The sequence below is a fragment of the Trachinotus anak genome, unplaced genomic scaffold, assembly GCF_046630095.1.
Source record: "Trachinotus anak isolate AG129_WGS33_773 ecotype Australia unplaced genomic scaffold, CSIRO_AGI_Tana_v1 ptg000001l, whole genome shotgun sequence".
NCBI lineage: Eukaryota > Metazoa > Chordata > Actinopteri > Carangiformes > Carangidae > Trachinotus > Trachinotus anak.
The window spans coordinates 11,317,944-11,343,329 of NW_027273852.1; the positions used below are offsets into that span (position 1 = coordinate 11,317,944).

Consider the following 25,386-nt stretch of genomic DNA (forward strand, 5'->3'; position numbering starts at 1 on the left):
AAGCACGCGCACACGCACACACACACACACACACACACACACACAAACATACTTCAGCAGGCCTCAGAGAAAGACATGATAGAAAAACTGTGATTAAAGAAAACTCCAGGAGCAAAAAATGGAGCTAATTGAATGTGTATCCTACATTTGAGTGTGTGTGTGTGTGTGTGTGTGTGTGTTTCTTTCCTGCGAGTGTGCCTGTAAGAGCAGTTCTGTGTGACCGTGGCTAGTCTGACCCTTTCAGGCATTGATGGATGTTTGTGAATATTTGAGATGCCTCTCAGAAAGCCCCTGGCAGAACACAGAGAGACATCAGAGGAGCTAATACTTCTGTTCTCCATCCTGAATACTGCATGGTTCGCTCGTACATACGCGCACAGTGCATGAATTTAAATCAGTGGTAGCTGAGCTCTGCCTTTTGCACTGACGGCTTGGAGAGGGAGCATGTATTGTTTGTTGGACGTTGCAGCAAGAAGAGAGATTAAACAGTTTGTCTGATTAAGTATTCATCTTCTCCCAGCTGCCTGCAGAACATGGTGAAAGCAAGTCTACCGTAAATGTGGGCTCTTTTCTGAGTCAGAGTTTAATATTTCACACATATCTGTGTGTATGTATATGTGCATGTGTGTATATGGCACAGGCAACGTATAATACGAAACCTAAACTAGTGGATGATAGGATCAACTGTCTATCAGCGTTTGCAGCAGAAACTGCTCTTAGAAACATTCTGTTTGCATTTTTATCATTATTTGTTTTAGCAGGTGGACATAAACGGGGTAAAAAAAATACATATACTGTATATTAAAGGCCTGTGACACTGAAAAAGGTGTATCAGTGGGATAGGAACAAAGATGTCGATTGTTAATCAATTCAATTTTTGTATGAAAAAAAGCATACTCTATGTCAATACAGTTTATGTACAACTAATTTCCTCTGACAAAAATGTTGAGGCCAGGGTTTCAGATCTTGAATTGTACTTGTGGTTGAGCTTTTTCCTGCCTTTAACCAAGTGCTGTGACCATCTGACCAAAACCATGAGAAATATTGCACACACTTTATTTACCACAAGCATTGCATTGCAGGAGAGGAGATTGGTGGGAAAACAGATAATTTCCTATAAAATCATCAGATATGATCAAAACAGATGCAGCCGAACCAGAAATATTGTCTCCTTTTTATTCCATGCATTCTTTTCCAAGTCAAAACTGGGTGCCTACATTACTCACAATTTGTCAGGTTCCTTGTCGATCTCCTCTGAAGCAACAAAAGGCTTTATATAAAATTTGCATATGCAGTTGTATTCCCCAAGACGTCTAAACAGTCTTTGATAAAATCAGCAGTGTTCCCATTTAAGTATTAACATTTAGCATTGTAGCAAATATGTTCTAAAAATGTTTCCTAGTCTAAATTTGATTTGTAAGAGTCCAGGTTGGTTGTCAACAAGTTCTTACATTTAACCTACATTTTAGTTCAGTCGTCTCACCAAAGCGCTAAATTAAGTTTGTCTGTGTTGCAGTGTTGCCTCGCTTCACAGTTGAAAAATTGTATTGTAACTCCCAAAGGGAAGCACAAGAAACAGAAAGAAAGAAGAGAGAGAAGAAAACGCTGTTACTCTCCTTTGATACAGCTTCTTTCATGCCAGCAAAACAGGGAGGCAAAGCTAAGGTTGACTGAGACAATTTGGCAAAATATATACATCAGCAGTAAAACAAAAACAAAAAGCAGCAATTTCTTCATGTTTTCCACTGCTTGTTCTTCAACTTTGGTGCAGGTAAAATGAGAAACGCCAGAACACACATTCTCAAGTAGCGTACACACACATTCAACAAAGAATAATCAAATAATCACAGCATCTATTTAAACAGATAGATTCCCTTAGAGGGGATAAAGTTATATATAATTGATAGCTTGCAGTGGGAAAAAAAATCCTTCATCCTCCTCTTTCTATTCAAAATTCAGCGCGCTGTGGTGTTCGGTGCCTTAGACCGTCCTTCTTAATCACTCTTTAATTACTCCTCGCTGGAGCATGCACACCAGTGGTGGTTTGTAATCCTGAAATACTGAAATCATAAGAACCTTTGAACATTAATCTTTCAACGCATGGTTGAAAGAAAAAAAGTCTTTGTGTACAGGGCTTCTGTGGATGAACTGTAGGTCTGAATGAAGGACACAGCAAGAAAGTGACATTGTATGATCTAGCTTGAATTGCCTTGTAGATCAACGATTTGACATTGCATATCACATGGAAATTATAAGAAGCATGATGGGTATAGGCTACAACCAAAAACTTGCAGTACCACAAATTTGATCCTCCCATCCCTTTTGGTGTTGATGAGTCAGTTCAGACAAAAAAGCCATGTTGTATTTCTTTATACAGTAATGCCATCTAACTGCATACATTTTAGGTAGAAGCTATTCAAGTGTCACAGTAGGCATTGTTGCTTGATTATATCCATGCAACAATTCCCTTTCTTTAGTATTTTTGTCAGCAATACAAATACTTTACAAATTCTAACCTCCATTAAACTTCCCATGGAACTATATACATACTTGTTGAGGCTTTCAACTGAGAAATTTGACCATACTCTCCCTATATTTGCTTGTGCATAATCAGAAAATGGTGAATATATTTTATTTTCAGTCAAGTAATGAATAGCAACTTGTGGTCAAGGTACTTTGTCAAAAAGAAATGTCATCTATGGTCAAAAAGAAATGTTTTATTATGTTCAACAGCACATAACCACTGTGGATATTAAGGTCTGCTTATGTAGCTTTTGATGTTCCACATTATATTAATCAAAATTCAAACATTATACAAATGTATATGACCAAGTTAAATCACTATAAATGGCTGCCTGAATGATTTTTTTTTTTTTTTTTAAATCAGTTGGTGTCAGTTTCTGCATAAACTGAACTTATCAGCTGACAAAAACTCAGGTCAGAAAAGGACACTTTATTCAATCCCACATGATTAACAATTGCATCATAATGCCCAGATGAGAACAAATATTTACAAGCTTTGATTTCTACACAAGAGTTCCAGCTGATAAAGTATTACAGAAGATGAAGTAGATCTAACGTGAATATTTGTTTGTTTTTTTTTCCCCCGGAAATCTAATGTTACACCATGTCCACGTAAAACGCTTAAACTCCACACATAACAAATGTATTTAAGAAGCTAAGTCTGTCAGCTCGGTTTGAAGTTCTTCAGCCCCCTAGTGGCCGAAAATCAATATCATACAGCTTTAACTAGCTGGTTAAACCAACTTCACCAGTGGTGACCTAAACTGAAAACAACCATTTAATGATGATGATGATGATGATAACAAGTGCTGCTAGATCCGTTGGGTCCAACAACAGAAATAGATGTTATAATAGATAAAGCTGGAACCCCCCCACCCCCCACCCCAAACAAACACACACACACACACACACACACGGTGGTGGTGAACATAATCCAGGCAGCAATAACGCTGCTTTATGAAAAAAAAAAAAACACTTAATAATATAGAGAGGTAATTTTGTTTTAGGAGACTGTGGTTGCACACACACTTTCCACGGTTCCTCCTCCTCTACCCCTTTGTGAACGTCCTCGGAGGACTCCAGACATTTTCATTGGCCGCGGCGGTGAGAGAGGAAAGGAAGGAGGAGGAGGAGGAGGAGGAGAGGCTGACGGACTGGCAAGAATTCCTCAGCGCTCCTCAGATTTCTTGAAATCACGGACCTCCTGCTCGACTCCGTCCCGACAAACATCCAGACCAGCTCCCACCCTCCGAGCAGATTTCCGAGCCGAGCAGCTTTTTTTTTTTTCCACAAAATGGTAACGTAGAACACGGAAAGTAGGAAATTTCCCCCAAGTTTTCTCAACCTCCGAAGGAACCGGTGTGGAAGCGGATGGAGACGTCCTTTCTTCCTTCACTAAACATTACTTTCTCTCTCTCTCTCTCCCTTTTCCTTTATGTCCAGATGTTGCGAAGCGTGGCTGCGATCCTTCTGCTCTCCGCGGCTCTCTGCAGCGCTGAGGTAAGTTCAGCTTTCTGTTCCTGCTCTGAACTTCACGTTATTTTCGTTGTGGGGTTTTGAAATTGGCACCAAATGTTGCCTCACTCTTGTACTGTACGTCTGGAGTCACATTAACATACAGCGAGCCTTGTTCACAAAGATACAACCAGCTGCACATCTGGAGTCAGTCGGTCCATTGTCCGACTCTGCGCGGGGCTGTGGTGAAAACGAGCCATTTCCATCCGTGTTTCCAGGGCTTGTTATGGTATTTGTCTTCTGAAGGAAGAACCAATCATCATGTCATTATTGTTGAGACCCTGCCCAATTATGAGCTTCATTATGGAAGCAATCAGACTCACAGTTTATTTACATTTTCCAGCAGGGAGATTATCCTCATTCCTAAAAAATCATGGCACATATGAGAGGCTGGTTGTGTTGTCTCTGAACTGAAACAAACACTAATATTTTTGTATCTTGCTGGACCGCACACACACACACACACACACACAGAAATACTCTTCCTATTCTCAGTTTTTTGTTATGTTTTTTTTTTTGTGGAGTTGTGAAGTTAACAGCACGGCAAAAGCTGCCACAAGGGAACAATAGTGACACAGGGGTGACAGACAACTGTGAAAAGAGAAGGAGGGAGGGGGCGAGTGTTTGTGTTCATCTCACAAGCCCTGCTCGCCTTGGGGTTTGACGGCCCTTGTCATCAGTATTGTAGCATGCCTAGGTGCAAAACGCTCCGCCAACTGGCAGCTGCTCTAATGGCATACAAACACCATGTTTGGGTGGTCGGCCAGAGAACATGTGTGTTTGTCTGGGTGCTCAGGGGTGGTGAGTGTGCTCAGGGGTTGGGAGAATACTCACCTTTTGGGTCTCACACTGCGGCGCTAAGTAGTCCTGCCTCTGAGTAAACACAGAGATAATGTGCTGTTAGATTAGCTGCTCTCGCACAGGGAGGACCAACTCAAAAAAAACCAAAAAAAAAAAACCCACAAAGAATAAATTTGTGGGTAATAAATAAAGTTTCAGCGCAGGAATAGTTCAGCATGTTAAGAAATTTGTTTACTCCCTTAGCTAATGAAACTTAGATGAAAAGATTGACCCCCCCCCCCCCCCCCCCCCCATGAGGGTAAGGTAAATATAAAGCTACAGCCAGCAGCCTGTTAGCTTAGCTTAGCAAAAAGACTGGAAACAGCAGTTTCATATTGAGTGTACAGACATCAGAGTGGTATGAATCTCGTCATCTGGCCCCTGGTTAGAAAGAGGTTACGTCTTGTTCCTGAAAATGTGAAGCTATTCCTTTAAGAGACAGAAACCAACATAAACACAGCAGGTGGTGTTTGATGGTCTTAACCTCACCGGACACAGCTGTTGAACACCTGGCTTTGTGTTGACTCCTCTGTTGACCTGCACAACAGTTACAGGCTGAGGAAATAAACAGGGAACCGACTTCCTTTCATTTATTCTTCCAGATTAGCTGTAATTAGAGGAGAAGTTTTTCAAACACTCAGCGCTATGGCAGCCTTGTCTATCTTTACAGCTTCATATAGGCGGCCATTAGCGTCTCAACTGCCACAACATTGCTCACAGCCCGGCACGCAGGCCCCTCCCAGCTGACCTTCCACTGTTTGTTCCTACCTTTGCTGGCTGGTAAATGTGCTATTGTGTGCGTCTCTGTTGGATTCGTGGCCATGATGTGTGAGGTATGGCATGGTGAGGACAGAGCACACAGCTGAGCCTTGAGTGTACCCATGAAGTTAATGGGAAGGTATTAGAAAGGCATCTATTCTCCGAAGGTAATTACCCTGATAATATATGGCCTGTTGACTGGCCGTGGGAAGGGCCTGAACTGGCATACCAGTGTGCTGTCTCAGGGAGGTCAACAAGTTGGAGCAAAACCCTCACAAGAGTGAATCTGATGAGGCTTCAGGGTAGGTGTTTAGGTTATGTTTGGGTGGGATGCGTTAAAATGACTGTATACACAACATAAAAGAGGCTGATGAAAACAGGATTCTTTGTGTCTGACTTGATGTTTTTATTTTCTGGTATGAGTGTGGGCTATTAAAATCTGGACGCCAGCTCTTGATTTAATATGAAGCAGAATGTCTGTGTGCTTCCTGAGGTGAGAAATTGCAGTGTTTGAAGATAAGCGGCTCAGAGATGTAGTGTGGCGGGGGGGGGGGGGGTTCTGAGGTCGAGGCTCCGTGTGGAAAACTCTGCGTTCATGTGTGCAAGCTGGAAACGAGATATGCATCTTGTGAATAAAATGTTGATGTTTTACTCAAACACACCGGGAGCTTGATATGCAAAGGAGGTCGAGATGCAGGCATAGTGAAAGTCATAGGAGTTTGCAGCCTCGGGGGACATGTGTGCGCGCACACTTGCATATAAACAAAGAGAGGAGAGTCTTTATTACTGTGTTTTACGGCATGCAGTGTTTATCGTGCTATCCTGCATCATCTGTGGCGACGGGGCGGAATGACACAGTGGTTAATTTATCTATGGGCAGATGTCAAGAGGAGGCCACCAGGACCACCAGACAAGCTCTACTCTTTGCTAAGACAGTACAAGAGCTGAGAGGATAAATAGGAAGATGACGATGATGTTTCCCTTGTTGAGACCTTGGATCTGTAGCAGGCCCTGATTGAGCCACAGCCGCTCAAGCACCCCACCGTATCACCATGTTCATGCCTGTGCTCTCTCATTCAAGGTGGGCTAAAAATATCTGCCCAGGTGGAGGGAACATGAGCATGAGGGGGACGCTGTGTCCTCTGTCTGTATCAGCCTGCTCTAATTACTGTGGCTCCACTGACATCCAGTCATGGATCCTGCGCACGTATTATAGAGGGTGGCGAGATAGAGTGATGTAAAACAGAGAGGAGATGGAGCCACAATCATGCAATTACAGCAGGGGAGACTGGGGTTTAGGTAAGACTTGGCTGTGTAGTGAGGGGGTAGAGAGAAGGAGGGAGGAGGAGGGGGCTGCACTGTGTTTCATGTCCCTGCAGTGTGTTTTCTTCACTCTTGGCTTGGCTTAAAAGGAGTCCTCATTTAGCTTACCAGCTGTACTGGTATCTTATCATTAACGGCACTCTGCACTTGAAGGCACTACACATAAATTAACTACACACACACACACACACACACAATGACAAAGAGCAGTACTAAAGGCTACTCACAGGGTTTGTGAGTAAGAGATAATTAATATGTAACATACTAACATGCACACTAGTAGTTAGGCAGTTAAAAACATAAAGGTGGCCGAAATTACAATTTCCCCATTGTTTTCCTCTTTTCTGCTCCCTGCCAGAGGCAATAAATCAACAGATAGGTCACTTTACTTTAGTTCACCCTGACCCAAACATGTCACGGAGATTTCTGATAAGGTTAACTGACAATGAAACTTTATATCAGCCATTTACTTCTGCCAGAGATCATCCTTTGTCCAGCTGCCTGTGGAGAGGGGGGACGCACCAGGAGATCAGGTCCTGCCTGTAAAATGCAGTTTGCTAGGTGTAAAAAGGATCACTGTGAGATGAATGAATAACTAGCAACAAGTGAGCTCTCTGATGGTCATTATAAATCCTTCTGCTCTTAAGCAGAATGCCTTTACCTCGACTCAAGCCTTAAAGTGGCTCATTTACACTTTTGTAAGTTGTGTTTCAGTAATTTTGCCTGTCAATAAGTCTGTCTTTTTTAGAGCTGGTTAGTCAATTGTCAGAAAAAGAATCTGCAGCTATTTTGCTTTTCACGCTGAAATGCCAAACATGTCCTTGTTTCAGCCTCTGTGTTGTTAGGATTTGCTGCTTTTGTTTGTCCAGTGATACTAAACTGAAGAGTGAGCCTGTGTATTTGCTATTAAAAAAAGTGTAACACCCATTTATGTGAGGCATTGGCTGATCTTACCTGTGTCTAGTGTAAATGACTTGACACGGGATAGTAAAAGAGTTTGACAGAGGTCAGGCCTCGCATTGGGCAAAACGTCTTTAACACAAGTCCCCAGGGGAACATTACTCAGTTTAATTTGATCAGCACACTGAGCGAAACAGCCACTCCCATTAAACTATTTTAATTCCTGACCTTTGGGTGTAGTAACGAAACGATCTAAGCTTAAACGTCCACTTACTGGCATTTCTAAACTTTCAGCCACACATTATTGTCTTCATTTAGCAAACAGAACATGTCGTTCCCGGAAATGAGGTTCTTTTCTTGAATTTTATTATCTATTTAGTGTGTGTGATGAAAGATATAAAGCAGAACAAACTATGTGACTGTGATTATCCGAGACCTCAAGGATAAACAGTTACAACAACAAGGTCCATGAATTAATTAGTTCTTATGCACAAGAGACACTGAATTACAAGTAACAATAATCTGCTGATTATTTCTCATTTAATCAATACATTTTTTTGTCTGTAAATGTCAACAATAGAAAGTATAATAGAACAGACATTCTAATTTCCCACAGCCAATAGTTAGAAATTCTGAGAAATAAAATAAAATATATATATATATATATATTATATATTACAAAAAAAGTCATCACTTCAGTCAATTTAAGTTTCAGTAAATATTTGGCATTTTTGCTTGAAAAAATAACAAAATATTTATTATTAAAATAGTTGGTCAGTGACTAAATGACGGATCTCAGCTCTAATTGAATCATGCCTTATTATAAATAGTTTGTCTATGAGCTGTGTGGAAAAAATAAGACACTGTTGTTTTTAGTCAGCACTTATTAGACCTGGTCTGCGTCCCAGAATAAGGTGTGTGGGTGTACCGTCAGCGTACCCTGTCTGAGACGATAGAGGTTGTGGAAACATGCATGTTCGCAGTTCAACAGACTTTAAACTGCTGCACGCCCAAATCACATCCTGCTGTCTGTAAGTTGGCCTTTTTCTTCTACAAACGTGCTCCAGCCATTAGCCCCAATACTGGCCTCAAAGAGGGAACAGAGAAGAGGGCAGGGAATATACTCATTCCCCTGGCCTGAGCTTAGCATGGGCCCTCCCTCCCTCTTTCTCTCCCTCCCTCTCTCTCTGGCAGTGGAAAATGCCCAGAACAGACCAGAGGTGGGAGACAGGGGGAGAGAAAAGTGACCAAGTGGGCAGAGAGAGACAGTTAGCACGGGGAAAATGTGGGGGGCAATATCAAGGTTATTGGGTCAAGAAGGAGTGAGAGACGGAGAGAGAAATCTAAGTTGTACAAGGTGACAAAGTGTGCACTTCATACAGGAAAGGCTGACAAGACAGGAATGTGGAATAGAGGACTGGACGGATGGAGGTGGGACTAATCTTGCATTGATGTGGGACGGATGTAGGCAAGGTGACAGGGGACAGTTTTGTCTCAGTGGTGTCACCACATGGTGAACGGGGGGGAGGGGAGGCCAGGGGTGGTGCTGCGTTCATAGCATTTTATGTTCGCTGGTGACGTTTTTAACTGCTAGCAGATGTGGCTCTGCTCAGTCCAGGACCTGTTTCCTGCTTTTCTCTCTCTCTCTTTCTTTCTCTCCCTCGCTCTTTGTGTTCTCCTCTCTCACTTTCTCTCTCTTCCTTCCGTCCTTTCTTTCCGTCTTTTTCCTCCCTGTCTGTCCTACTTTTGTTTCTTCTACTTTCAGGGTGTAGTTGCTATATTTCAGCTCTTGAACGACGAGGCTGGTGGGTGTAAAACAAGAGGCTGCAGACTGGGGGTGACATCATCCCGTCCGTTGGTGCATTCCTTTCACACTGAATAAGAAACAGGGAGAAGAATAACAGGCAGATCAGTGTAAACTGGTCATTACCCAGGGTCCTTTGTTTCTGCAGGTTTAATCTCAGACCTGGCCCCCCTAGAGAGTGTGTGAGACCACCCGTAGAGCTTTTACAAAGCGCTCATAACTTTATAACACACTCACATTAGTCTTACTTGGGCCTCATTACTCCAAGGACACATCCTGCCAGTTCCACTATCAGCTCGCTGTCATATAAGTCCATGAAACGCTAACCAGGCATTTCATCTCAAAGGAAGCATGTCGGTAGATTGTGTCATTTTGGGGGCTGAATGTGTGTTTCTCAGTGGAGTGCTTTACTGTATGTCTGATCTCAAGAGGCTGTCGAGTACAGAGGAAATGAGACTGAACCTGATTTGGTATGTATGAAGATACAGTCAAACAGATTCAGAGGGAAGAAAAGGCTAGATAGTTTGAGAATGGAGGGACGTGAATTATTGAGGGCGAACGCTACAGCTTTCTGTAATGACTCAAAATCAGAGACGACGAGGGTCTGTGATGTTTCTCCCCTGTGCGATGGATTTAGCCACAAACTCGCATTAATTCCATAAAGGAGGAAACTGGCTTATAGTTAAGTTACAGTGTGCGGAGTGCGAGTGGTTCTCATTCCTCTCTGGCTGAGCTCCACTTCTCTTCTGGTAAGGCCCGGCGAGAGGGAAAGAGAAGTGAGAGGGAGGCGAAGGAGATGAGCTGTTCAGTTTGTGTTCTCCTCGCCCTCTTTGCTCCTGGCATGAGTCCACATCTCATGGTGCTGAAGAGTGTTGGACAATCTGGAGTTGGAGCGACAACACGGCGGAAAAACGGGAATTGCTTGGGGAGGGAGGGAGCAGGGGCACCTCTCTGACCTAGATACTGAGGAGATTTTGGCTCAAGACGAGTTCTGTCAGACCCCAGCTGAGGCACAACATGGCTCAGGAATGTACCCCTACCCCACCTTCCCATTCTCCCGATTCTGTCTCTTGTCTGCGTCTCTGCCTTCACTTCTAGTTTGGCGTCCATTATTTCACCTCATTATCATTAAAAACATGCTTGTAAAACACCTTAAGGTTGAGAGGGTGAAGTCGCCGTGCTGTGTGTGTGTCAGCCTGAGTGTAGAGTCACTGTGGGTAAGAAAAGCAGCCACAGTGTCGTTCTGCTTTTAGTGACATGATGTTTCACACATTCAAGATAGGCTTAGACGTGTATATAAAGATGAATACCTCCCTCATGTCTGTAAAGTAGATATGAAGCTACTCCAGCAGCTTAGCTTAGCATTAGCACTAGAAACAGGGGATACAGTTAGCCTGGCTTTGTCTAAAGCAGGGGTTTTCCACTGATGGTCCGTGCCCCCCCTAGTGGTCCATGAAGGCACTGCAGGTGGTCCCTGACCATACATTCAATCACATAGTTTAACTGCTGGGATCATTATTTTTTTTTCTACACATTTCCATGTATTAATTATTGTTGGTGAATAATCAGATTTCATTCAAATGCATGAAATTTAGACATGAAAAGCCAAGTTGACTTGGCTTAAAATTAAAATGGTACTCATCCTAGGTAGCCTGTGCTTTGCCACTGTTGGAATGCGTCCCTAATGTCATATGTGTATACGTAACATACACAAGCACCTGAAAATATTAGTATACTGACCCGTATCTAAAAAGAGTTAGTGCTTGATTTTGCCCATAAAAAGTTCTTGTTGCAAGTTCCAGTGAAAAATAAAAATAGTTTCTAAAGCATCTAACAGGTGAGAAAAAATCTTATTTCAACCCCTTTCCTCCCAATATGTCACACCCTACAATAGTAGTCCTCAGGTTGCTTCTTTGTCAGAATAGTGGTCTCTTGGTCACAATCAGTGGAAAACCCTGGGCCAAAAGGGAAACAAAATCCACCTCTCACGCACAGACAAAATGTCAAACTATCCCTTCAATACTTAAAGTACAAATAGTATCTCAACAACTGTAGAGACAACCGCATGCAGTTATATGTTGAGTATTATCCATCTGTTTCAAGCTGATTTTGAGGTTTAAGTTGATCATAAATGCCAGCTGCAAAATCTCTAAATGGAGACGGATTGATGCCTTCAGGCCGCAGCTGGGGGCTTTAACGCCTGCCTTGTCTTGGCTGCTTCATCTGCTCATGTCCGCGTCGTTGTTGTAACCCCCTAATGAGTTCTGAAATGTAATTTCTTCGATGAATAACTTTGAGTTTTTTGAGGGGTTAGCTGCCAAATTAAGTTTTTCAACTCTCATAATCGTTAACGCTTTTTGTTTTTCTCAATTCAAAAGTCATTATTTGGCAGTGTTTCAGTCATAACAAATAAAAAAATAAACACAATTAACTGCTTTCATTCCAATTGTCATTGTTTTATTCCAATTTATTGTCTTTTGCTGTGACAAATCTAAAGGAGAAGCACTTTTGAGAATAGAATTCAGAGCCTTTTTTCTTGGTTGACACAAACTGTAAATGTTATATTAGCCAGTAGAACGAATAGAAACATCATTACTTCCATCTCCCTCCACCCTACTGAGATATTTTATAACATTTCAACTTGTTAAATATCACAATATTTTATTCATGAATACACACAGACTTACTGTACCTCAGGGGGAAGAAAAAAAATGTTTTGTCAAATGTTTGTATCTTTTACGGTGAGGTGCGAGCTTACCAGACACATCTAATAAACCTGACACAACAACCTATAAATCCTAAATTTATGAACCTTGTCACGTTCATTGTCATAGAGATGTTCATGCAACTCAACTTGAACCACCTTTCACCTTTTTCTAATGCAGCACCATTCAGCAACGCTGGAAAGTACAGGCTCCGCAATGAGCATATTGCTGAATCAACACCTCTCTAACACCGACTGAAGAAAAGCTCAATATGAACAGGATTTGCTGTAGGGCTCTTGTATTGGATTGCATGAAATGAAGCTTGTTATGCCAGATAAGCTAATCAAGCTGATTAAAGTGATTGTGATTGCGACAGAAATTCATATTGCTTCAAAACTCATTAACAGAAAGGTTACATTCGGTGTTTAAATGCACTTGTTTTTTAAGCATCTTCCAATCAATGTTTTCTATTCTAATGATCAGCAGAGTGCATTGTGGGAATGGATCCACGGTGGCTATAAAGTGACACGTACAGCAAGGAGAAGCATCGATTGGTCTGCTAGATCAGTGGAGCGTCTCCAACACACACAAACACGTACATGCACAAAACACAAAACATGCGCATGTTAGCAGACAGGCTCCATTACTCATACTGTTTTGTGTGTGTGTGTGTGCGTGCCTTCAGCCTTGCTGCTTTTTCTTATCAAAAGCAAGAGTATGTTCGCCTTTGATTCTAGTCTGCCTCAGCACTGAGCCGTTCAACATGTGGCAGGGGAGGAATCGACTTCAGCACACACACAGCCCCACCCCTCCTCTTGTATCTTCACCATCTACCTCATTTACAGTAATAATCGGTCTGTCTTCAAGGCTTCCTCCTCTTATTCTCCCTCTCACTGCTGCTCTCAACTTCCACCTACCTCTGCAAGGCTGGTCTCGGTTCACTGGCACATCTCTTGCAGCCATAAAAGGGCATGGCGCTGAGGATAAAATGACAAGACAGAATTACAGCACTGGGGAAATCAAAGGACAGTAGACTTGAATTTTCAGGCACCACGCAGAGATAGAAAGACGAAAATGATGCATTGGGTGTCATGAGAACAATACCTTAAATCTTTAAACCCTTTAAACTCACAACACAAATTTATTGAAATTGAATTTACGGGGTAATAAAAGGACAGGAGTCGAGGATAATGAGCTGTGAAATGTGTATATGCAATAAGTAGTGTGTTTGAGGCAGCTTTTTGTACGAAAAGGCTGTGTTTAATCTGTTAGGATTCACCGGTCACTTATCAGAACTCTGGCTTCTGTGATTGGTTTCAAATGGGAGAGAAGGAAAACAAGGCAGCGTTTGTTTGGCTGCAATGACAAACTGATGTCATTTAAGTAGGACACCCACAGTGGGTGTGTTTGTTTTTGTTAGTGCTGAGTTTGCACATTTTTTCTCGTGTCTGCACTGTTGGTGATTGATGATTAATGAGCATGTTTACACACACTGTACTGTCTCCGTTATGGTGAGGCCTTTGGAGAGACCTGGTTATGTGTTTGAGCATGTTGACATTATGTCTTGGTTTTTTTATGCTAAGCTAACCTGCCGCTGGCTTCGGCTTCCTGTTTAGCATACAGATCTGAGGACAGTATTGATTCTAACTCTCACAAAGAAAGCCTCTCAAAATGTCAAACAGACCCTTTCAGCTTATATTTGATTGCTTTTTGTTCTCATCTTACACTGGTGAAAATATGTCAAACCCATCAGAGAGGGGTGCAGATACAGATGATCCACAACCTGGATGATGCTACATTCATATGAATAACAAGCGTTCTCTATAGTGCATCTAAACACCATGTTCTGAATTATGACCAAAAACCAAACGTTCTCAGTGATGGTACATGTAATGGTGCATGTCTGCCCACTCACGTTCATTTTAACAATGAAGGCTCCAGGCTAAACACAGACATGATTTATGACCACATAAGGTGAATGGGCTACTGCTGCAATATTTAGCTTTTGGTCGGGTCACATTACAGTCGCTTTGCCCGTTGTTTTCTACAATCTTGTGTTGTGTGGCTGTGTAAATCATGAAGTCTGAACAACACACTCTGCTCTGATCTCATTATGGGACTTGGTTCCTTGGTTTGCCTCATTTGATTGACACGTCTGTGATCTTGCCACAACAGGAGCCTGTACATGCTCTCACCATAGCAACAATCCACTTGAATCAGCTGAGAAAAAAAAGGGGGCCTTGTGCCTCTGTATTTATTAGCTAAATGTCAGGGATCCTCCGCTGGTTCTATAGTCGAAGAGAAATGGACAGACAGAGCTGTTCGATTATACCAGAGTCATGTAAGGAGCCCATCCATTATTCATGTTCTCACTGGAGGTTTCTACAGGTTTCAGCGGCCCCTAGCCCATCTGTGTCTAACAAACTGAATTGTCCAACACGCTCAAGGCCACAGGGATGGCTTTGAAGATTTACCATGACCTCAGCTTTGCATGTGTGTGCATGTGTGTCTTTAACTTATGCATAGAAATGAACTGAAACCTACAATCCCTCTCCTCTCACCAGTTCTCAGTTAAAGCTGCTACACTGCAATGCTTGCATGTGACTGCCCGCACCCCCATCCCGCCCCCCTCCATCCATCTTGTTATATTCTATCATTAGTGAGCTTATGAGAGATCAGTCACGAGAATCCACCTTCATTTTAACCTACATACCAGACTCGGCGCTCACAAACACACACACACACACGCAGAAGCCCGGAAGCCAACTCACGTGCAGTCGTACACAGAAGGCCAACTTTCTGTCTCACTCTTAACAGGAAACAGTGACTTAGGGAGGAGGAGGGGAGTCTGGAGAAACAGGGAGGAGAAAAGATTTCACGGAGCATGGGAATGGACCCAAAGGAAAACACAGCTCAGACTCCAGATGTGGAAACACCCTGTACACACACGCAAGCTCAAATACACACAAACAAACCCACACATATACAAAGACGCACAGATATGCGAAGGAGGGGGTAATGAGGGTCATAAAACAGCTCTTGGAGCTCCGCTTGGCGTCTTGTGATTGGTTGGTTTCTAGTTCCAGTGGACTCATTTTTTGGCAAGTCCACTGTTGATCTTCCACAACAAACAAAGATAAAGAGGCACAGGCATGGAAATGTAAACAAGAGAAAATGAGACTGATTAAATGAACTAAAAAAGAAACTAACTCAGACAGAAACACTTGAGACATTTGAATATAAAGAATGAGGATTTTTAAGATGTGAGATGTAATTTAGAAAGGTATCACACACAGAGAGAGAGTATCGTTTTTATCCTTCCAATTTTTAATCTGCAGTATTGTCTTGTTTAAATGAAAAGACGTCAGGTCCACTATTTCAATTCTTTTCTAAGTGGAGTATGGTCAGCTGTCACTTCTGGAGCTGAGGTTGGTTGTCGTTGACATGGCAACTACTGGCAAACATAAATGGATCTCCAGAGACTTCAGTGGAAGTGCAGACACTATAGCATGAACTAGGTATTAAAGAGGGGATAAGGCTATAGTACAATCATGCAAAGTAGTTGTTTTAATAATAGAAATGTTTGGATTTTTTTCTGTAAATCTGCCAAACACACATAGTGACAGACAGCCAGGCTGTCACTGTAAATAAGAATCTGTTCTTAATGTCTTGCGTGGTAAAATAAGGGTTAGATTAATAAAAGAATAAATAGACAATCCCACTGACTAAGAAATTACAGTCATAATTTTTGGAGAGTACTTGAATTCTGCCTCCTCCGTTTGTATAAGGGTGAAATGTGCAATACTGCGAGTGAGTCAAAATCATTACCACAAAATTAGGACTATTTAAATTCATCATGTTGCTGGAAGTTGTGGAAATTCATGGCGTAGCACCACCTGGAGGAGAAATGCCATGCCATCAAATCTTGAAGGACTGCCATGATGTTTCCTTTACATTTGCCTCCAATTACACAGTGTTTTTAAGAAGCAGTTCATGTCAAATAGGCCACATTTAGTGCTGGATTTTGATTTCATGCAAAATGTCAAGTTATGTCTTGGTATTTTTCAAAATAAAGGGAATATCTGTGTAGGCAGAATATGTATAGATTGAATACATAGCATACATAACCTCTTGTGGGAGTTTAAATCAGTGAGCTTTCTATTTGAGTATCATCAGGAGGAAGTGAAATGTTTGGGGTTTGAGCCTGTTCTGCAAATTTGTGATTGTTATGTCTTATTTGGTCAGCGCCATCACAGTGCTTTCAGATGGGCCTGTTATTAATGCAACAGTGCCGCCCTGTGCGTGAAATCAGTAGAAGTCAATGGTATTTCTAAAGCAGCAGCCATGTGTTTTCTTTTCTTTCAGGAGCTGCAGAGCAAGAGCAAAGTGTGTGCCAATGTGTTCTGTGGGGCAGGCAGAGAGTGTGCTGTCACTGAGAAGGGGGAGCCCAGCTGTCTGTGTATAGAGGTGAGTGTTAAATGGTTGGTAATCCTGCCTTGACTTTAGTCGAGGTTTTTTTTTTTTTTTTTTTTTTTTTTTAACATAGGACATAGGAGTTGACAAGGAAAACACAAAGAAAATTAAAACCACTTTTGAAATTAAATTTTCCTCTACTGATCACTTCATTCTCCTCGATCTCTCTTTCACTCTGTGTGTCCAGAGCTGTAAGCCCCACAAGAGGTCAGTGTGTGGCAGCAATGGAAAGACCTACAGGAATCACTGTGAGCTCCACAGAGATGCTTGTCTGACTGGCTTGAAGATCCAGGTGGCCCATGATGGACACTGCCAGGGTACCAGCATCAGCACGTAGCACCACGACACAGAATAAAACTGCTGAACAAAACTCTCCAACCACAAAGTCCACTAGTATCACACAATCTTCCTCCGCAAATGAATCGACGATTTTTAAGCCTTGCGAAGCTTTAAAGCTTGGTTATTTTGGTAATAATCTTATCAGATGCTGTTTTCAAGTTCACTTTTACAATCCCAGTAAATTACACCTTAAGTGTGGTTATCATTAATAATCTATAGTTAATAGTCTTATCAAGGGCAACAAAGTTTTCTGATAGACCTGAGTACTTTGTCTAGGAGAGGTGCCAAATCTGAACAGACTTGACTTTAGTTCAGTGGCATCGTGTTTATGTGCGGTAGCATGAGACTAGAAACTGAGTTGTGGGCCTGTGATGACTGAATTAATGTTTCTGGTGGAAACAATTTATTGCCATTTCCCAGGAAACTGTATTTACGATAGACTGATCAAAGGTCAGTCAGGTCAGTAGCGACACCAATACCAAAGCATCAGTGCATCCCTATTCCCAAATGCTCTGTTACGGGTTGTCAGTTGTCAAGTGCAGGATGGAAACTCATATATCTTAGTCTAACTTTGTTTATCTCAGCATCTTTCTACTTTACATTCTCTACTGGCCTTGAGCCGTAACATCATTACATTACATCATCATTACAAGCATTGCACTGAGGATATCAAAGTCTCACTAAACTCATGATTTGTAAAAGGTGTGAGGTGGAGAGGCAAAGAGCCAGTTTGGCCCTCTTCTAGTGGGATGGCATTGGCTCACCTAACAAGTGCTGATAACTGTATATAGTAAATTGAAGTCATATCTGGAACTGATATGTGAGGTGACCGGGTTGATAGGCAGCCATATAAGGCCAATCACATGTCACTGCACTGAACCAAGCTGACCTTACATTCACACTCCTGGCCTTGACTTATCTATAAATACATCTAATATTAAGCTCATATCTTGACTGAACTTGCTCACACTTGGCGATGTTGCACTCTTTGTGTCCCCGCTGGCCTGAACATTGATCAGAGCTGTGGCAGAAAAGTTAGTCAAGGAGAATAGTTATCTCACACTGTCATCTTCACAGACCTTTGGCCAAGTGTGCTGTCACAGCCAAGTTTAGCTCCATTAATCTGAATCAAGTCCACACTGTTCAATTGATCTGGCTCAAATGTTGTAATCTTTCCCTCTTTTTTTTTTTTTTTTTCTAAATCACCTTTAGAGAAGAAAACAGAGCAGGCAGCTGCCAGCCCAGGTGAGCTTGTGTGTGTGAGTGAGTGTGTGTGTGCGTGTGTGCGTGCATGCATATATTGTATGTATATATGAAACTATATTCTGAGGATTTAACAATGTGTATACAATTTTAGCGGGAAAAGGAAAAAATCCAAGTGAATGGTTTCACTGAATTGTTTTTATTGGTGTTCACTTCAAGAAGGTCAACTCAGGGATATTTTGATTATTTTTGGATTAAGGTCACAGATGGGTAAACTCTGGGTCTTGCATATTAAGATTTGGCTTTTATCTGTCTATCTTATCTATTTATATATCTGTGCAATAACTCTAATTTATGGTCTAATGGAAAGAGCACAATGAGCATTGTACTAGTGACGTACGCACAGAAGGACAGGGGTCAGTGTTGAAATAGCTTTCAAGATAGATTTTTTTCCATTGGATTCTTCATTAATGTTGTTGACCTATGGAAATGTTCCCACCCCTCAAGTGGTATGTTATGCTGCTGACCGCAACGAGCTGAGGAGCCGTGTGATCCAGTGGCTGCAGACTGAGGTTGTCCCCGATGGCTGGTTTGTCAAAGGATCCAACTTCTCTGACATCCTGCTCAGATACTTCAAGGTGGGCTGCTTTCCTCTGTTAGGGTGCAGGAACACAAAAAGGACCCTGGTCTCAGTTACTGCACCATGGCTCCTACACAATTCTTTTCATCAAATACCCAAATCCACCATGTGATTTTTTCATGTGATCTTACACCTATTTCTGCTTCAGGTCCATTTTAAAATATTGAAAAACCAATATGACTGTAATTAGAGCTGGTGCTTGAGGTGCTCATGCTAAATTGAAATCACTTAACATCAGGGCTACAAGGTGGTTGTCACGGCAACTGGTGCGCTCTTGTACATGTACTTAAGACGGTGACTGCAAATTTGCTGGCTGCCTGGACTGACCTGTCTATAAAAAACAAAATGATTACTTTCAGAAGAATATCTGCAGTACACACGTGCACAACACGAACTGACAAATGTGTAATGCGACCCCCCCCTGATTGTGTAATGTTTGCATCAGACAGTCTGAAAGTCTGTAATCCAGCGTACATAAATGTTTGCTGTGCCTCTCCTATGTCTTTCTGTGTTTCTGTAGTCTTATGACAACGGTGACTCTCAGCTGGACTCCTCAGAGCTCCTCAAGTTCATCCAGCACAACGAGTCGGTTGTGGAGTTGCAGTCCTACGCGGACCAGGAGAGCAACAAGCTGCTCAGGTCAGTGTGTTTGTGTGTGGATTTGCCTGCTTATGTGAGTGTGCACGAGAGACGACAAAAATGACTACTGTTTGCATTTCCTTGTTTTGTTTTGTCAGTATTTCACTTCCCCTCAAACTACGTGAACATTTTCTTCTGAGGTACATACAGGCCCTTATCTGTGTCCTGCGGTGCTATTTTAAGGTACACAGTGTAAGTCGTTGAACCCTATCTGGGTCAGGGCAAACTTTACTGAAGGCCTCCTGTGGGAAGCCAACACAGGCATAAACACCTGCGCTTTCTAAAATGGAACACTCTAAATGAAAGATCATTTCTAGAGTCGGCTTATTAGTTTCTGTAATGTTTTGTTCTCACTATACAGAGTAGCTGATATTTATTCTGTCTTTGCATGTGTATGTGTGTGTGTGTCTGTCTGTGTGTGTGCTTCCCAGGAGCCTGTGTGTTGATGCCCTCATTGAGCTCTCTGATGAGAACGCTGACTGGAAGCTGAGCTTTGATGAGTTCCTCAACTGCCTGAAACCTGGCTTCAATCCACCAGAGAAGAGTGAGCTTAAACTGATACTTTGGCATAATGCAGCATAAAGTTACACATCAGTTGATATAGTATAGGGATGCACTGACATAAACCCAGCTGGGCAGTTCTGGTGTTCAGTTAATTGTGCACATGAGCATATTTGTGGTCGTCACTTCAGTCTGTTCAGTCATCTGACACTGACATATCTGCATTAAAGTTCACCGGATGCAGGGGCATTGCTCCATTTCTGAGAACTAACATTCACCATGGAGCACTGCACCCTGGAGCTTCACTAGACTCAAGGACACACAAACACACACATTTGGCTGACCTACTGGGGATTTTTTTTTAAACTCTGGGTTCAGTGCGCTTGCAGGGTTTAGAAATCATGGCTTTGAAGCCTGGAGATTTGAGGAGAATGATAGACATATTAAATGTTTGGAAAAGTCCAGATTTAAAAAAAAAAACTTGTTTCTCCAACACACATGCTTAGCAGGAATGTTGGCAGATTTGTTGACTTTTCACTAGCAAGCCAAAACTAGTCAGCAAGCAAGGCATGGTGTTTTAAAATGAAGATACTGGAAAAATGATGTGGCATTTTGAGATGCTGACAAGTCTTGGTCATGGAAATTGATATCATTAACACTGCTTCTGTTATCATTCTGCTACAGTCTGTTATCTTGGCCGAATCATTTTGTTGTGTGTTTCTGCAGAATGTGCCTTGGAGGACGAGACATATGAGGACGGAGCAGAGACCCAGGTGGAGTGTAACCGCTGTGTTTGTGCATGTGGCAACTGGGTCTGCACTGCGATGACCTGCACTGGTAAGATAAAATACTGGAGATGATCTTTGCTCCTCTTCAGACTTTAATCATTTTACACACTAAGACAAATACCCCATCCTCATTGCCATTTTTGTGTATTTATTTATTTTATCTTTATTTATTTTATTTTATCTGTCCAGACAAAATGGCGGCTGTGGATGAGTCAGCAGATGCTGGGGCAGAGATGACTGAGGAGGAGTGGAACGTCCGTGTGGCTGAGCTCAACAAGCACCAGGTCTGTCTTTGCAATCTGGAAACATTTAAAAAAAATGAATGTAATCAAACATATTAATATCATAATAAAACAGAACTGTACCTGAGAATTTCTCTACAGCAAAGGACAAAAAAAGCTCCATCACTGTCCACTGGACATAGGATTCCACTTGGTTATAAGGTCCATAAAATATCACTGACAGGAACCCTGACCCATGTGTCTGCTGTTAGATTCCTGCAGGATATAACTTTGATTACTAGCAATATGTTTCTGGACAAAGAGTATTGGGACCAAACGGCTTAACCATCACAATACAATTCACTGAGGAACTGCAAATTGTGAATTTTTATGTGATTGTTTACCACAGCTCAGTGAGCCAGGGTATCAGCAGCTTTATGACTCCTGGCATGAAAAGTGAAACAACAAATCAAACACTGTGAAATAAAGAAATGTTTTCTTAATTAGATCAATAAAACTATGAAATGACCATGGATATGACATAGATGGTAGATGGCAGAGAAAAACAGCCAAATGAGCACCAACATTTTCCTTCTTACTCTCTATTGTAGAAGGGTAGGGACACCTTGAACTAAAGACTTGGTGTGGTGCGGTTATCAGGTTATACAGTGTATTATACAGTTTATTCCGAAGAGTGAATATTTCGGAAAAAAAGGGAGCTTACTGGACCTCTGTAGCTTCTCATCTCTATTTGAGGCTAGCTGCATGTAGCCAATGTAGCCTACATTAGCCACTACAAGCATAGCACACTGGAAACTCTGACTGAAATGCTGGCAGTTGAGTTGCACTGTGGATAATGTAGAAGCCAGGTTTTGACAATGAGGACAGATGCACTGAATGAAAAAACTGATATCTCTATTTCTGCTGCATTCATTTTGATACTTCTTGTTAAAGGAGTGCATTGTTAAATTGGTAAAGTACTATTAATTCCGTAGTCTGTTGTGAGGTCGATAAATGATAGAAAGACAAAAATGCCAAACAAAATGCCTGTCAGTTCACCAAGAAAATAATGGAAAGATGCCACTAGTATGAAAAGACAAAAGAAAGTACTTGAGATAAATATTTTAGTAATAATGAGTAATTTACATAGATTCCTCAAGACCTAAACACTATAGAATTAAATTCTAAAATCTACCAGACTGATGGACAGTCTTGAAATGAGAGGCACATGGTACTGCAGACTAATGTTTGAGCTGGGACGGTACAAATTCCTCTTTGTGATGCAGTGGATGGCCACGTAAGACAGTCACTGCAGTCCAAGAACCTCTCCAGACTGCCAGCACAATGCTGCAGTCTCTGCTATCACACAATAGTTGTATAGTCTCTCCAGGCAAACACTAGCAATAGTAACAGCTCAGATAGGACAACTGCCACAGCCTCTTCTGAAACTCTAGAACCTCCCCAGACAAAGAATAAAGATGTGCAACCTCTCTAGATGTTCAGTACCATTCTAGAACCTCTGTAGAGCATGAATAGAGTTCTAGAACCTCCCTGTCCCAAGAATTAGGCTCTAGAACCTAGTTCTAAAACCTTTCTTGAAATTCAACATAGTTCTAGAACCTGTGCATTCAAAGTGTGAGAAGTGTGAGTGTGTGTTTGCTTGCTTATATCTGTATGAGAGTAAGAGGCTCACAATGTAGTACTAGGGCTCTGGCTTGAGGCCATGGCTGAGTCAGCAAGGTCATGTACTCTGTCCTCCAGAACGGCAGCTTATAATTCCACTGCAAACAAATGCAGCTCTGTGGATAAAGTTTAGTGGCTTCAGAATACAGTGCTGCTTTTGATGGATAACGCATTCAAATGATGTGTTTACTTGCAAAGATGTTAAAAGAAACTGATCTCATTTCTCAACTTTCGTCATCATTTTAAACACAGGAAACAGTTGAGAAGATGAAGGCCAGCACAAAGGAGGCCTAAATAAGGGCACCATGAAGAAGAGGATGCGCGCCATCACCCTTCTTCCATACTTGATTTACCTTGCGGCCGTGCGTTGTTGTTAAACTGACTTTTTCATGTTTCTCTGCTATGTTAATTATTATACATTTTTTACATTGTTTAAGTGTTTGTGTTGATGTTTGTTAGATTCAGGGGCTATCAAAGAGTATTATAGGATTCCCTTGTGTTCAGTACTGTCATGTTTGATTGTGTTACTGTGCCCCTACACTAGCCCTGGGGCTATTTTTACTACAATCCTTATATTTTTACAGTTATTCTTAAACAAACTGTCAAGTTGTCACTGTTTTGGAATGTGGAAGTCACTGTTTGAGAAGGTAATGAATTTAGGAACCTGGAGAATCCACCTGTTGAAAAGAGGTAACTGCTGGAGTACGGAGAAAGCTGACCACTTGTCATCTGGTGCGGCATGTTTCTCAACACCCTCAAAGGTTTTACAGTCCGGGGGGTTGGTTGAAGAAGCTGGGGAAAGAGGGTAAAGTTATAAGTGATTTTGTTGCCAATTTAACTGCCACAGTAGGCCACTACTTGACCAATGCACTTCTCTTTCTTTCTCTCTAGCTTTCTTAGGCTTTAGTTTATCACAAGCCTGAAATTTGTTTGTATCTTAGTGCTAAAGTAATCATTCTTTCTACAAAAGTGTTTGCTTCTATGTACAGTATGTTATTGGCTTGAGTTGGAACTCATCTTGTTCCCATGTTATGCTCAGGCAAGTCTCTCTGGTGCTTTTCGGGTCAAACATTTTTCTATCTGTGTCGTACATCTCTGAGACAAAAACATAGTGGTCCAGCTTTCAGGGTGAAGCAGCACAACTGCACCCAGGTGAGACCTGATCTGAATATAGCATGGTGAAATCTGAAACCAAAGTCTTGATGATGTGTTTGAATGATGTACAAAATTCTCCAGGTAAAACATTACTCTGGACCCAGCAACAACACTATACCTGTGCTTTCAAAGTCACTCTAACAGCAGGACTAGCCTCACTGTCAACTAAAGTAGCTTAGACGCATCAATAATTGGGTGCATATAAAGCGCTTGTGTGTGTATGTGTGTGTGCGTGTGTGTGTGTGTGTGTGTATGTGTGTGTGCATGATTGTGTGCGTGCTATTACGTGTGATGCTGAGAGTAGTTTGGTTTGTTAAATGTGTTTATTTGTTAAAATCCTGTATCTAAATTGGGAGATATGACAATAAAAATCAGTGCCTTAGACCTGCAAACAGTACCTTTGCCTGCACAAAGGCTATTATGCCACATGGCATAATGAGAATGAGTGTGCTTTGCTGAAGTTTAGCAGTAAACTAGTGCTTTGTGACTCTATCCCTGATAAATGGCTGTGTGAATGTTGCATTACTAGGTTTCAAGCTAAACCTTTATATTTCACTACAAGTGCAGAGACTGTAAGGAACATGTATGTATGCCAATAAAGCCCATACACCACAACACAGCTTTCTCATTTTGTCTTTGGGAGTGTGTGTGCACTTGGAGAACAATAAATAACTATCTGACTTAGAAGGTCTGTCTGAATTAGAGGGTAATTTGTAACATTATTACCATTAGAATCGTTACTTAAGGTCTCTCAGTTCAGCTAAGCAGTGTCTACTGGCTGTTCCCAGGCATAGTTTAACAGCTCATTTCCTGTCCTTCCTAGTAAACCGTGGAGCAGTTCACCTCACACAAATAGACTATTTAATCTAAACAACCATTTTTTAAGAGCTCTCTCACTTTTAACTGATGTTTTACTACTTGTTAGGTTATTTCAGTTATTTCTTAATTTTATTTTGTTGCCTTTGAGTGCATGATAATCCTTACTGTTTGATATTTTGCACTAAGTGCTATTTATTGTGCTACCTTAATAAACCTTCACATACTTGACACCATTAAAATACTTTGTAGGGGTAAAAGGCCAGTGGTATAATACATTTCCAGGCTTATCATGTAAGCAACATTCGTGTTTTAGCTTTCATATACTGTTAAGTTGTTTTAACAGTCACATGTTATGTTGTGAATACATGTCATGTTTTGACTCTAATATCTCAGTATGCACTTTAAGTTTCTCGAAACGGTACAGTACACATAATGTAACGCTGGCAGAACAGAGCTGTCCAGTTTTACTGATAGGTCTGAATACAGTGGGTGGAAACCAATTATCCTGTACCTCTTTCCCATTCTGTGCACATCTAAGTCAGCAGTGCATTGCATA

The 25,386-nt window shown here is 41.6% G+C and overlaps 1 protein-coding gene across 1 annotated transcript; it reads left to right on the plus strand.

Annotated features, from left to right (window-relative positions):
• The first annotated feature begins 3,649 nt into the window (after positions 1-3,649).
• On the plus strand, positions 3,650-24,626 carry fstl1b (follistatin-like 1b). The gene is made up of 11 exons (XM_071476222.1): positions 3,650-3,820; positions 3,967-4,023; positions 16,735-16,836; positions 17,030-17,159; positions 18,394-18,426; positions 18,892-19,022; positions 19,545-19,663; positions 20,095-20,207; positions 20,891-21,001; positions 21,142-21,236; positions 23,109-24,626. The coding sequence occupies exons 1-11, from the start codon at positions 3,818-3,820 to the stop codon at positions 23,148-23,150; spliced, it is 936 nt and encodes a 311-aa protein (XP_071332323.1). The 5' UTR covers positions 3,650-3,817; the 3' UTR covers positions 23,151-24,626.
• Positions 24,627-25,386: the final 760 nt, after the last annotated feature.